Below are 12,974 nucleotides of genomic sequence, written 5' to 3'. Positions count from 1 at the left end.
CAGGTTCGATGAGGCCAGCAGGACAACGTCATCTGCAAAAAGCAGAGACGAAATCCTGTGGTCCCCAAACCGGACCCCCTCCGGCCCCTGGCTGCGCCTAGAAATTCTGTCCATAAAAATAATGAACAAAACCGATGACAAAGGGCAGCCCTGCCGGAGACCTAACGAGAGATCAATAACTGCAAATGTTACCTTCACCTTTTGACTGAATATGTGACACCACAACCGGATGACCTTCAACCACCATCATTTTCAAGGTAGACGGTGCACCACCGCATTGGCCACTGCATTTTGGTAGGTTCCTAAATCAAACATTTCCAGACCAGTGGATCGGAAGGGATGGTCCAATTCCCTGGACACCTCATTCACCAGATATCACTCCCCTGTTAAAGATATCATGTATTGAATAAAGGTACGGGACATCAACGACCAGAAGCAAAAATCACTGATGCCATTGACACCACTGATGAGCCTACGTTACAGCAAAGAAATCCAGTAATGTCTTATTCTACAGGTGGTCCCATGTAGAGATGTATTAAATGAGGCAAAAAAAGAAGGCTTGATTTGTAAAGAGACTTTATGGACACCCTATACTTTCTGTTTTAAGTATAAGGACACACATACACTACAACACCACAATAGTCATCCAATTGGACAGCCCCTTTAACAGATCAGCTCGGTCAGCAATAACCACCCCTGCGGAAACTTTGAGTGCTTGGTTGTGATACTCATTTTTGCCCTCTACTGCATTCCTGCAAAGCTGCACTGGTGAGTCAAAGTTAATATAGACAACAAAAAATGTCAGGTTTTCAGTTTGAAATGTTTTACTTTGTGGTTTTTTAATGAAAGAACAATAAGTATGATAGAACAGTGGATGATAGATTAAGTGCAATTATAACCTTTCTGAATAGTACCTCATTGTTAAGTCGTTCTATGTATATTTTGTGGTAAAAACAGCATTTTAAATAACTTTACATAGACTGGTTTTTAGTGTCAGTCAAGTCTGCAAAGCTACAGAAATATAGGATTCTAGTTTAATGTAGGTAAGAAAAGGACTTTTCTGTGACTATGGGTACACTATAATTTTCATTATGGATACGTATTGAGTATTGATTACACACATTATGACTAATTACACAAAATTGCTGAAGAGAAGTCACAAGCTCCAACAAACAAAAAACCAAAATGATCTCAATCATTAACTGGGTTTCCTCTTTGACATTATCTACACTTTCTTATACACAGATAATGTAGTTTTAGTGATAAATAGCTTAGGATATAATTACATTTATAAGAAAAAAAAAAAACATAAAATTTGACACACCAAAAAAAAAAAAGATGTCATAAGTATTATAAACAAGAGTATTTGCGCTTTCCTTGAAACTGACTTTGTAAGTAAAATAGTTTATCATGCATCTTATCAAAGGGCTGGTGAGTCCAAGGGAAAACCTTGTTTTTAGTGGGATTTTTAAAGGCCTGTTGAAGTGCCTATGTGCAAACTATGAGACACCTGGTGGCTTTGTCCTAAACTCACGCTAGACAAAAATACAAACAGAAAAATAGTTTTATTTTAATGATTCTAGAATTTAAAAAAAAAATGGAAACAGCCCTCATGTTACCCATCAGATTGACAATGACAATGACAATTGACCCATTGACAATGTTATGTAGTTAGAAAACCATGGTACAAAACATGTGTCATTTACTGATAATTTGTCAATTCTGGGAACAAGTATTGCGTATTTGTTGCGAAAGTTTTATCTTACTGCAGTACTCAGCACTATCGCTTCCTTTTTTGAGTTAGTGTTAATGTCAGTCATTTCATTAGTTTGTAGTTTATCCACCACCAAGTATGAGTAAAGCTTGTTTTTAGGGAAACAAAACTATTTAAGTGTCAAATGTTTTATTTGCTGAACATTAATGTTGATGCCTCTGTATATTTCACAAAAATTGTAAATCATAATTAGGACCTCTTCTAAAACCTAAAAGGCGCACCTGTGAGGTTATGTTTTCTTTATGTTTGTTACTTCCTCAATTTGTCCATCAATATTTCACCAGAATCAAACCAAAATTACTCAAGTGACTTTCATGAAGGACAGAGTGAAACAGGAAGCAAGAACAGGAGTCTAGGCAGTGCAGCTGCACTAGAGCCCGTGGAGGTGGGGCCCAAGTTAAATATGTAGAATTTTCAAAGAACTTACAACCTATAAAAACAGTATCACTTGCTATTTATCTCCTTTTTTGAAAAACAGCCACAATCTATAAAAACATAAACAATAAATATGACAAATAAACTATTAAAAACTGTCCTCAAATGATTAAATTCTAATATTCTTTAGTACTTTTATCATACAGATATGCAATGACAATAGCTGGAAAAAAAGCATGTTGATGTTTATTGGTCAAAATGTTTATATAATAATAATAATAATAATAATAATAATAATAATAATAATAATAATAATAATAATAATAATGTAAAGTGCTTTGGGTGCCTTGAAAAGCGCTATAGAATCTCATCCATTATATTTATTTATTTATTTATTTATTTAAATCTTGGTACAGGACAGTGGATTGTGTGGCTACTTAACAGTTGTGATTAGGATGAACCAGGGCCTGTCATAATAGTGTGATCTGAGGGGTGTCATAAAAACCTTATACCACTGGCCAAGAAGCAAAACTGTTATATCTTCATTGAGTTTTTAATTATGGGGTCAGAATTGCACAACAGAACTTGTTCCTACGTAGGACTGGTCTTCAATGGAAAACCTTATCTCATATGAATCTGTCACAATCTTAAAATCTGACAGTCTAGCCTGAGTCTTACTGTTCTATGGAGATCACATTTAGGCTCAATAAACAAACAAACAAACAAACACGAGTGAGTTAAGATTCCCAGTCATGTCAAAATCTTCTGGTTTGTGACTAAAAACTCTGACACATAGTTTAGATGTCCAATGGTGTCATTTCAAAGTCTTCTATGGTTTAATTGTCATAATTAATGTCAGTCTTACTGATCAACTAACAGTACATATAAATCTCTCTGTATCGCAGGAAAACTTCTAGTCATGGATGATGATGACAGCTCTTATTTGGATTTCCTTGATCTGCTTAATGAGACGTCTAACATGACTGACCCAACTTATGTCGTCAGTCATACTGTTCAACTCTGCTCGAAGAAAACTGTGAACCAGTTTGGTGCCAGATTTATCCCAGTTTTCTACTACGTGAACTTCATCCTCAGTTATTTGGGCAATGGACTTGTCCTCTTCATCATCTACAGGTATGAGAAGTTAAACACGGTGACAAACATCTTTCTCCTGAATTTGGTTTTCTCAAACATTCTGTTTGCCACAAGTCTTCCCTTTTGGGCAGCATATCACCTAAACGAATGGATTTTTGGCACAGCTCTGTGTAAGATGGTCAGCAGTGCTTACTTCATCGGTTTCTACAGCTCCATCCTGTTCCTCACACTTATGACTTTTGACCGATACCTTGCAGTGGTGCATGCAGTTGCAGCTGCCAAGAGCAGGAAGAAGGCTTATGCCATTGTTGCTTCTGTGGCAGTTTGGTGCATTAGTATTATGGCAAGTGTAAAAGAACTGGTCCTCCAAAATGTGTGGCAAAGTCCTATGAACGGACTAATGTGTGAGGAGTCAGGATTTCAAGAGAGCACCATGAAGAACTGGCGTCTTTTTAGCTATTATCAACAGTTTTTAGTGTTTTTCCTCCTTCCTCTTTTCATGGTGATGTTTTGCTACATCAGCATCACTATCCGCATCCTGTCCACTCGTATGAAGGAGAAATGCCGCGCCATCAAGCTCATATTTGTCATCATCTTCACTTTCTTCACCTGCTGGACACCCTACAATGTCGTCATTCTCCTTCGTGCTATTCAGATCTCCAGCACCAGTGACGACGAAGTCCCATGTGAGGACACAGACAGCCTGGACTATGCACTGTACTTGACCCGTAACATGGCCTACCTGTACAGTTGCATTAGTCCTGTGTTTTACACATTTGTGGGTAAAAAGTTCCAAAGCCACTTCAGAAGGCTATTGGCAAAAAAGATCCCGTGTCTGAAGACAAACATCAGTCTCAGCAGCCAGAGCACCAGAACCACATCTCAGAGGACGCCCCACTCTGCTTACGAGTATTAGACACAGAAGAGCAGAGGACAGGAAGCATTTTGCTCAATTAAAACTAGTTGCTCACCCATTATTGCGTCAAAATCTAGTATTAAAACCTTTGTTATTTCTGTTTAGCAAACTGTGGGATTTATTTGTTCAGGGAATCTCCACACAGCAAACATGGAAAAGCTAGCATTATAGCATTGTGAGAGCATTGTGAGAGGTGACTAAAAATGTTGTGGACAGTTACTTTTAAGTAATTCATGATTGTATAGGCTGAAAATATGATTTTCTTTGTTTTTTCCATAGCTGATGATTTACGTAATAAGCAGTTAACCATCTGATAAATATGCCAATTAAACTATTCTCTTGTAATATCTTTTAATAAATCTGTTCTCTTTTGATATCTTGTAATAAATCTGTTTTGGACAAATTTTGAGATGATTTCTTTTCTTTTTTTTTTTTTTTTTTTTTTTTTTTTTTACAAACTGTATGGAACAATTCCTGCCCATTAATCACATTCATACTCAAGTATTGGGACATAATAAAAATGTGTGGAAACAAAACTTTTAAATGGCTTTGTAAATTACTGTTTCAAAAAATGTCATGGACAATTAATTTTGGATAACTATATCAGATATTTTCTTGATGAAATATGTACACTGCTTTTGGCACAGCTTAACAGCTACATAACATTGACAAATGGTGAATACTGTATCCTTGACGTATTTTAAAGCTACTGCATCAATTAACTATAAAATTAAGAGTCATCTAAATCTAATACTTATGATGAGCCTATAGTAGTTACATAGTGTAATGCAAAGATGAACGGTGTATTTTACCTCTTTACTATTTACACATCCTGTACTTTTGAAACATCACAATTTGAGTTTCAGATGTTTTTCTTGTGAATTTTCATAGCTTCAGCATGTTTCGAATAACCAGGTTTGTAGATCAAACTCCTTTTAATGAAGTCAAACAAGAGCAGCGTTCCTAGTCATTTTTGAGAACTTAGTTCCATTTTAACAAAATTTGGCACAAAATATAAAGTAAAACAAACATAGAAATCAAAAACAGACCGGCCAAACTAAATACTCTATAAATGAAGAGATTCTGGATGATATGAATGATATGTTAAAGCCCCTGTTGATTTAAATATTTCAAAGGTGCAAAAGGAAACATCCTCATTGTGTGCCCTAAATATATGTCTGCAGAAATGCATAATATAGTAACCATTTCCTATGTCTCCTGTTCAGAATGCTACAGATCCCAAGAGACATTAAGTATACAGTATTTATTTTTCAATAGCTTACAGACATTTCTTTGTGCCCTCTGCTTGTAAATTATGTTTCTCTTTATTAAATCTGTCTTTATTAACTCTTTCATGCATGAATTATGAGAACCTTAATGGGTCAAAACACAGTGATGTCCCATCAGAGAGTGAACTTTAATTGATCGCCATTCCAATGTTTATTTCAGTGTAAAGTAGCTCCTTGTTTTGGATGATCCCTTTTGGTCTAACTACAGCAAAAATGAATTTAAAAGTAAAAATGTGGGTCAAATTGTCTCTGAAGTGTCCCGTCAGAGAGATTCTGAATACTGTTTTTTGACCCTAATCAAGTTTTTTGGTTTTTTTTGGTTTTTTGTTCTTGAGTGTTTTTATTCCTCTTTAGGCATGAAAAAAATCTATGTGATTGAAACTTTTCTTATGCACCTATTTTTCATGGAGTTGCAAAAATATCCACTCAGACATCATGCATTTAATTTTTGAAGCAAATAACATCTATTTACTGATATACTGAGTGAAAACTGTGAAATAATTCTTTTTTTTAAATGCTGCTAATCTGATGTTTTGTCACATTTTAACCTACTCTAATATTAGTTATTATTCACTTTATAGAGATAATATGCAAAAAAAAAACAACCAAAAAACAAAAACAAAAAAAATGTTTTAAGAAAAACGGTTTATCACACTCTATTAACAATAACAAGCAATTGATTTACACTCAAACATGTCACTGCAGATCAGATTTCTCAAGAACAGTAAAGTTACAGTAATGGTATGAATTGCAGTGTATGGGGTGATGCATAGCGGATATGGAACTAAAACAATAAAATCCATGAATAGACAAGAGAACAGCTGTAGGATAGCTGTCCACTGTAGTGACCACTATGCATGAAAGGGTTAAATAAAGAATATGTAATAACTATCACTCATGCACTCAATTTGATTGTTTGTTAAGTTGGAGTTTTATGAAAACTGGTCACAGGGTGGGACATGGGCCAACAGCGACTCCATGTATTCTGGGGCACACATGGGACTCATCCATAAAGGCGGAGCCCCTTTTTTCACCTCTTCTGAGAATATTGTGAGACAGTTCACATCACCGATCTAGTTAATATTTGCAATAGATTTTATAGTCTGATATATTGCGGTCAGTGCATTTTCTGTTACAAACGTCGATTAAAGTACTGACCATTATTGTATTTCTAAACCAACAGACATACACTGGTACATATTGAGCTTTGTGTGCGGACGGCATAAATTCTCTGGTGTTCCTTGAGAGGAGGGGTGGTGGTGGTGGTGGTGGTGGTGGGGGGTGGGGGGGGCTGAGCTGAGTCTGGATCCCCCTCTGTCCCCTCCTCATTTCAGGGAGTCCTTCATTGTTTTGCGTCTTGGATCGTACCAAGTGCTCAGAGAGTGGGGGGTGTCCTGATGAGTGTGGCGGTTGGACAGCTCCTGTTCTGAGTCTGGGTCTGACCATGCACCTGGACCTGGAGGCCCGACACCAGGAACACAGACCCCTTCTGCGCACACACTAGCTCCAGTCGCTGTTGCTGTAACCTTAGTGTGAAGCCGCTCGACAATTTGACTAAATAAACGCAGGATACAGCTGAAGGTGTAGGGCGGACAACCAGTGCTTTTTTTTTTTTTTTTTTTTTTTTTTTTTTTTGCCGTCGTTGTTAATAAAGAAAACAGGGCTGTGGATTTCCGGAACAACAGACAGGCTTGCGGAGGGAACAACAGCCCAGTGACCCGCCTGCACCGGCTCCATTGTCTGTGTTTATCTGTTCATCTGCAGAGATTCCAGTGATCATGTCTAATCTGAACATGTTATTGATGCTCCCACTTCTGTGTAGCATCAGCTCTTCTACCGCGGTATCCTCAGCCTCAGCATCCCGTAAGTAAGCTAATAAACACACACACACACACACACACACACACACACACACACACACACACACACACACACACACAACAGTGGTTAATTTTGTCCTGTGTCTATGAGGAGCCCTTGGCGCAGATAGGGATGTAAACAACAATAATAACACACACTGAATCTCAAAGCTGGACAAACCTAAGCTTTTAAGGCTTTTTTTCCCCTCAGTCTTGCAACACTAAATATGATCAGTTGGTCCATGTTAATGTGCCAAGTTTGTGTATCATGTTGTGCAGCCATCATGAAGTTGGACCTGAGCATTGAGCTGCAAATGTCTGGTCTTGGAGTCAAGTCTAGGTCCAAGTGGATGGGCTAGGTCTCAGTTTATGTATGTTTACGTAAGTGATGCTGTGAGAGATTTTGTCACGTTGAGCTGTTCAATGAAACTGTCAGTGTGTGCATTGTGTTATCCGCTTGGTGGAGGTAAAATTTCAAATTCACACCAGGCCAGGGGTAGCCTGCTTAAGTCCAGTCTATGGGTGGGAAGCTGTGTTTATACATAATAACCTATATAATGATGTTTATCAGTTTATCATCCTATATCATACAGCATATAAATGTAATCATCATTTTATTCATTCATTCATATTACATTTACTTCAAATTAGTTATAACAGTGTGCGCCAAAGACAAAAGATTACGAACCTTCTAATCTTTCAGTGCACAATTGAAACACTGGAGTATTTTTATCTTTTATAGAATGGCTATAAAAAAGCTTTTCTTGTGAATTAGGAACTACACAGGAGCCTGTTGTGGACACTCACTGAGCCATGACTGTCAGCTACAGCAAATTCTGTTGTAAATGTTTAGAAGTGTCCTCACTCCATATCTGACATAAATGGTGATTTTCATGACTTGAAAGGCTTTTTAAATTTGTTTTATTTATTTAACCTTTTTTAGCTAGTCAAGCCAGATCAAGAAAATATTCTTATTTACAAATGTGGCCTGGCAAAAGGCCAGTCTACGGTTCTGTTTTACTAAACTTCTGGGCCTGAGTTTCTGATGGTGTGAATCACTGTCTCAGGTCTGCTTTGTACTTCAGTGAAATAATTCCATATGTCTTTCTAAGGGAGATGTGAATTTGAAGGTGTACACACATATGCCCATGTTGCTTTGTGGCCACCTGGAACAACCTGACACCAAAATCTCATAATAAGTAATACATGACATATAGATCTATTCTCATATGAACAATTACACCTGAAAATTTGAACATATTTACTCAATTCAATACAATTTAATTTTCTTTGTAGAGCCCAATATCACAACAAGGTTGCCTTACAGGACTTTACAGAATTAGTTGGATATGAAAATAAACAACAGTCAAATGAACAGTAGATAAAGGAAGTGGATTAATGTCCCAGGCATTCCCCGTCCTTAGACCCTCCTTCTTGGCAAAGAAAAACTCCAAAAACCCAGTGGGAAAGAGAAACCTCGGGGAGAACCACAGTGAAGGAGAGATCTACTCCCATGGATGGACAGGCTACAGATGTACCAGGACTGATGGGCATCCATTTGCAGAAGTAGTTCCAGTCTGTAAAGATGCAGTAGAGTGGGGGCACATAAGGGGATCCACCTTATCAGATGAGGGTGAGGGGTCCATCCAGACAGGTGAGGGTGAGGGAGGAGGTTCAGGGTCACAGGTCAGGACAGGGCACAGATGAGTCATCTCAGATCCCATCAACATTGGGCCCCAGGTGGCTACAAGTGAAACAGTAGCCACTCCCCCAGAGGGGAGTGGGGAAAAGGGACAGCGGGTGAATAGTGATGAACAGACTAAGTAAATTATATATTGGAAATTATAGGCACAGACAAACGTGGTGCGTAGTACCAGAGACAGGTGATAGGATTCAGTGCACTGTACTTCCCCAGTATTATTGCTCCTCCCATACTCCCAATCAATCGTTATACATTCCGTAGACATAAATGTGTTTAGTTGCTTCCTGACAATAAATAAAACCACAACTGATTAAATAATAGAACATATATGAATATAAGCTTGAATATACATGTATACTTCCATCATTATAGTAATGACACTAACAAAACTAATCATCATCATCATCAACTTAAACTATAATATATCAAACTTAATGTTCCATTAGGTTTCATATATATTTTACAATCTATAACCCAAATTCTTTGAATTTTATTATCTTTCTTCAGATACCTGGCTTTCCTTGCAGTGTCAACACTCTGTTTAGTTAAATGTTGGACATTGGATCCTTTTAGCATCCTTCCTTGTTTCAGTAAAGCCCTTTGTACTTCCTGCTGACAAACCTCATGATCACAGTAGGTTTGTCACTGTTGCTCCTCCTGGGAGGTCATGGCATGCTTCAGTCTTACCTAGATCCATCTCAGCTCCTCAGGACTTGAGGAAAGCAGCCACCTGTTGTTTGGCGGAGCACGCCTCCAGCTCCCCAGGCTCCTCCCCGCTGTTAGTGGCCACTTTACAAGCATATGACCAGGGTCTTATATGGAGCTTGGTGTTGACCCCGTTGTTCAGTCTGGAGTGCTGCTCCGTAGCCTCTGCTCTCCTCTCCAGGTCTGCTATCTGTTTGTTCTTTTTTTCATTCAGATACACAGTACAGTAGAACCTCGCAGTACGAGTTTAATGCGTTCTATGACCAAGCTCATTTTGCAATTTACTCCTTTTATAAAGCAATTTTCCTAATTGAAATTAATTGAAATAGAATTAATCTATTCCAGCTCACAGCAGTAATTTCTTCTAACAACAAATCATGTGACTTTTTAATGTCATTGAATTCATCAGTCGCTGGATTCTTCCTTGGACCTGTGGAGATGGAGATGAATGACAGAATGTCATGTCATGAATGTCAAAGAAATACCGTTCCAGAATGATAGTAAACTTGCAGCTAGTTAGATTAGCAGCCAAATACCTTAGTAACTAATTAGCTTTGCATCAACTACGTTTTTCTGTTCTGTCCAATTCAGAGGATTAATTAAATTCTGAAGATCAGTTCAGAGGTTTTTAGGCAATCCACTCTATAACTAACGAACGAATGAACGATCAATCGATTGATCAATTGATCGATAGATAGCATATAGAAATGGTAAATAAAAATATACATATTTCATTTATTCATTTTGCTTGCTTGTTCTGTTGAGCATTATTTAAGGTGGAGTAAAATATTGACTATATTCAAGGGGTGATCTGGCCAAAATATTATGACATTTGAGGTAGAATCACAATCCTTGATCTGAATCACAGTTTTCTCACTTCTTACAAAATGTAGGAGTGTTACAATGAAACTATAAATAATTTACCCTGGTTTCTTCAGGCTTGGGGTGTGTTTGATGGCTTTTAACTGTACATAGTCAGGTCCATAAGTATTTGGACAGTGACACAAATTTTGGATGAATCGTGGGTGAAAATCCTTTGTGGTCAATGACTTCCTGATGTACTGGAAGCCATGGACAATGCCAAATGTTGACTGTCCTCCCTGGAGATGCTTTGCCAGGCCTTTACTGCAGCTGCCTTCAGTTGCTGCTTGTTAGTGAGTCTTTCTGCCCTCAGTTTAGTCAGTAACTGAGGAGCATGCTCTGCTGAGTTGAGCTTAGGTTATGGACTTGGCCACTGAAGAACATTACATTTCTTTACTATCATAAGCCCTTTGGTTGCTTGTGCAGTGTGTATTGGATCATAATTTATCTGCAATGTGAAATACATCCTATTGGTTTTGCAGCATCTGGATGAATCTGAGCAGAGGATGGTTCTATATACTTCAGAGAGAATCTTTCCAGATGTTTTCTAGCAAACTATAATCTGGCCTTGCTCATGAGTGTGAACAGTGGTTTGTACCTTGTTGTTAACCCTCTGTATTTACATTCATGAAGGTGTCTCTTGATTATAGACTTGACACCAGATCACGACACACCGACTCTTCAAGGGTGTTCTGAACCTGGCTGGATGTGGTAAAAGATAAGATAAGATAGGATAAGATAAATCTTTATTGTCATTGAACAATCATACTAAGTTCAGGGTACAATGAAACTGAAGTACTGCCCCAATGCGAAGTGTAAAGAGAAGGCATGCAGCAATTAAACAAAAAAAAATGCATGCACAGTAGAAATAAAACCAAATATACACAGGATAGAAACTGTGTGTGCAAAAATATGCATATGTGCAAAAATAATCAGCACCGTGTGTAAAATATATGTTTTGCTGAAACATATGAAATATATGTTTTGTTTAGCTAGCCATGTCCAAACTCAGTCTGTTCATTAGTTAGGGCAATTGCCCTGCTGTAAAAACTGTTCTTGAGTCTGAGTAAAAGGTTTTTTATATTATATATTATTTATTTATGTTTGTGTGTGTAAATATATATATATATATATATGTATATACACACACACACACACACACACACACACACACACACATATATATATATATATATATATATATATATATATATATATATATATACACATATATATTTTGTTATGTTATGTTATATAGTGCATTTTATACACCATCATGGTGCCCAAAGCGCTTTACAAAGCCTCACATTCACCCATTCACGCACACACTCATACACCAGTAGGCAGCCGCCATCATGCAAGGCACTACCAGGCCCTACTGAGAGCAGTTTTAGGGTATAGGTTTTTGCCCGAGGACACTTCGACATGTGGACAGTTGGAGCCAGGATTCGAACCGCTGATCCTTTAGTCATTGGATGACCCTCTGCACCAACTGAGCCCCAAGTGCTGAGTGTACCAAATCGTTGATTTTGACAGCAGCTAAAGTTTTCACTATCTCTCCTATAGATTGATTGATTGATTGATTGATTTTAGCCAAATGATGGCCTCTGTCATTTGCATTGATGGCTCCTTTGGACCTCATATTGAGGATGGCTGTGAACAGCTACCAAATGCAATTTCTACATTTAGAATAATCTTCAGACCTTTTATTTGCTTAATATGGTTCAATGTTCAAGGTTCATTTTATCGGTATTCATTCATGCACTACTTTGTGCCGCCATCTTGGTTAATAATAATAATAATAATAATAATAATAATAATAATAATGGATTGGATTTATATAGCACTTTTCTATTAATGCATACTCAAAGCGCACACAATGGATCCATTACTCATTCACTCACACATTCACACTCTGGTGGTGGTAAACTACATAGCCACAGCTGCCCTAAGGGAAGACTGACAGAAAAGAACAACCAGGGAACAGGCCTTACCTGGCCATGAAGCTGCATGTCTGCCATTTGTCCAAGTATTTTTAATCCTCTGAAAATCGAGAGGTTACATTAAAAATTGCACATACATATAATGTAGCTATGTATTTACATATAGATACATACATTTTGCATATTTTCAGAAAAAAAAAAATTACCATTCAACAAAATATATCAGAAATATGCAATGTAAGTGAAATTTTATTTAAATAAGTGCAGCATTTAATTAAGTTCAGCATCTGGGTCACCCTGTTCATCAATTCAATGTCAGTGAATATAATGAGTAAACTAAGATGTTAACTGATGGAAATGAAATGAATAAATGATCTGAACCATCACACAGCTCGAACATGAGCCTTTAAATTTATAGTTAGCCTATTTTATTTTATTGTATTTTATTTTAGAAT

General features: G+C 37.4%; 2 protein-coding genes across 2 annotated transcripts in view; both read left to right on the top strand.

The window, feature by feature from the left end:
- The first annotated feature begins 666 nt into the window (after positions 1-666).
- ccr12a (chemokine (C-C motif) receptor 12a) lies at positions 667-4,563 on the top strand. The gene is made up of 2 exons (XM_030161442.1): positions 667-768; positions 3,055-4,563. Exon 2 carries the CDS (start codon positions 3,069-3,071, stop codon positions 4,158-4,160), a length of 1,092 nt encoding a protein of 363 aa, XP_030017302.1. The 5' UTR covers positions 667-768; positions 3,055-3,068; the 3' UTR covers positions 4,161-4,563.
- A 2,522-nt stretch (positions 4,564-7,085) lies between these two features.
- The window catches only part of cntnap2b (contactin associated protein 2b), a 45,147-nt gene continuing 39,258 nt past the window's right edge, over positions 7,086-12,974 (top strand). Inside the window, exon 1 of the mRNA XM_030160798.1 lies at positions 7,086-7,312. Within this exon, the coding sequence (XP_030016658.1) occupies positions 7,228-7,312 (85 nt within the window). The 5' untranslated portion in view covers positions 7,086-7,227. The remainder of the gene's footprint in view (positions 7,313-12,974) is intronic.

Source organism: Sphaeramia orbicularis, chromosome 17 (genome assembly GCF_902148855.1).
Source record: "Sphaeramia orbicularis chromosome 17, fSphaOr1.1, whole genome shotgun sequence".
In the NCBI taxonomy this organism is placed as follows: Eukaryota; Metazoa; Chordata; class Actinopteri; order Kurtiformes; family Apogonidae; genus Sphaeramia; species Sphaeramia orbicularis.
The sequence above is the reverse complement of the archived record's forward strand: the minus strand, read 5'-3'. Positions and strand labels throughout refer to the sequence as shown.

Coding starts and splice junctions, on each gene's coding strand:
- ccr12a (XM_030161442.1), top strand. CDS start 3,069: ATGGATGATGATGACAGCTCTTATTTGGATTTCCTTGATCTGCTTAAT.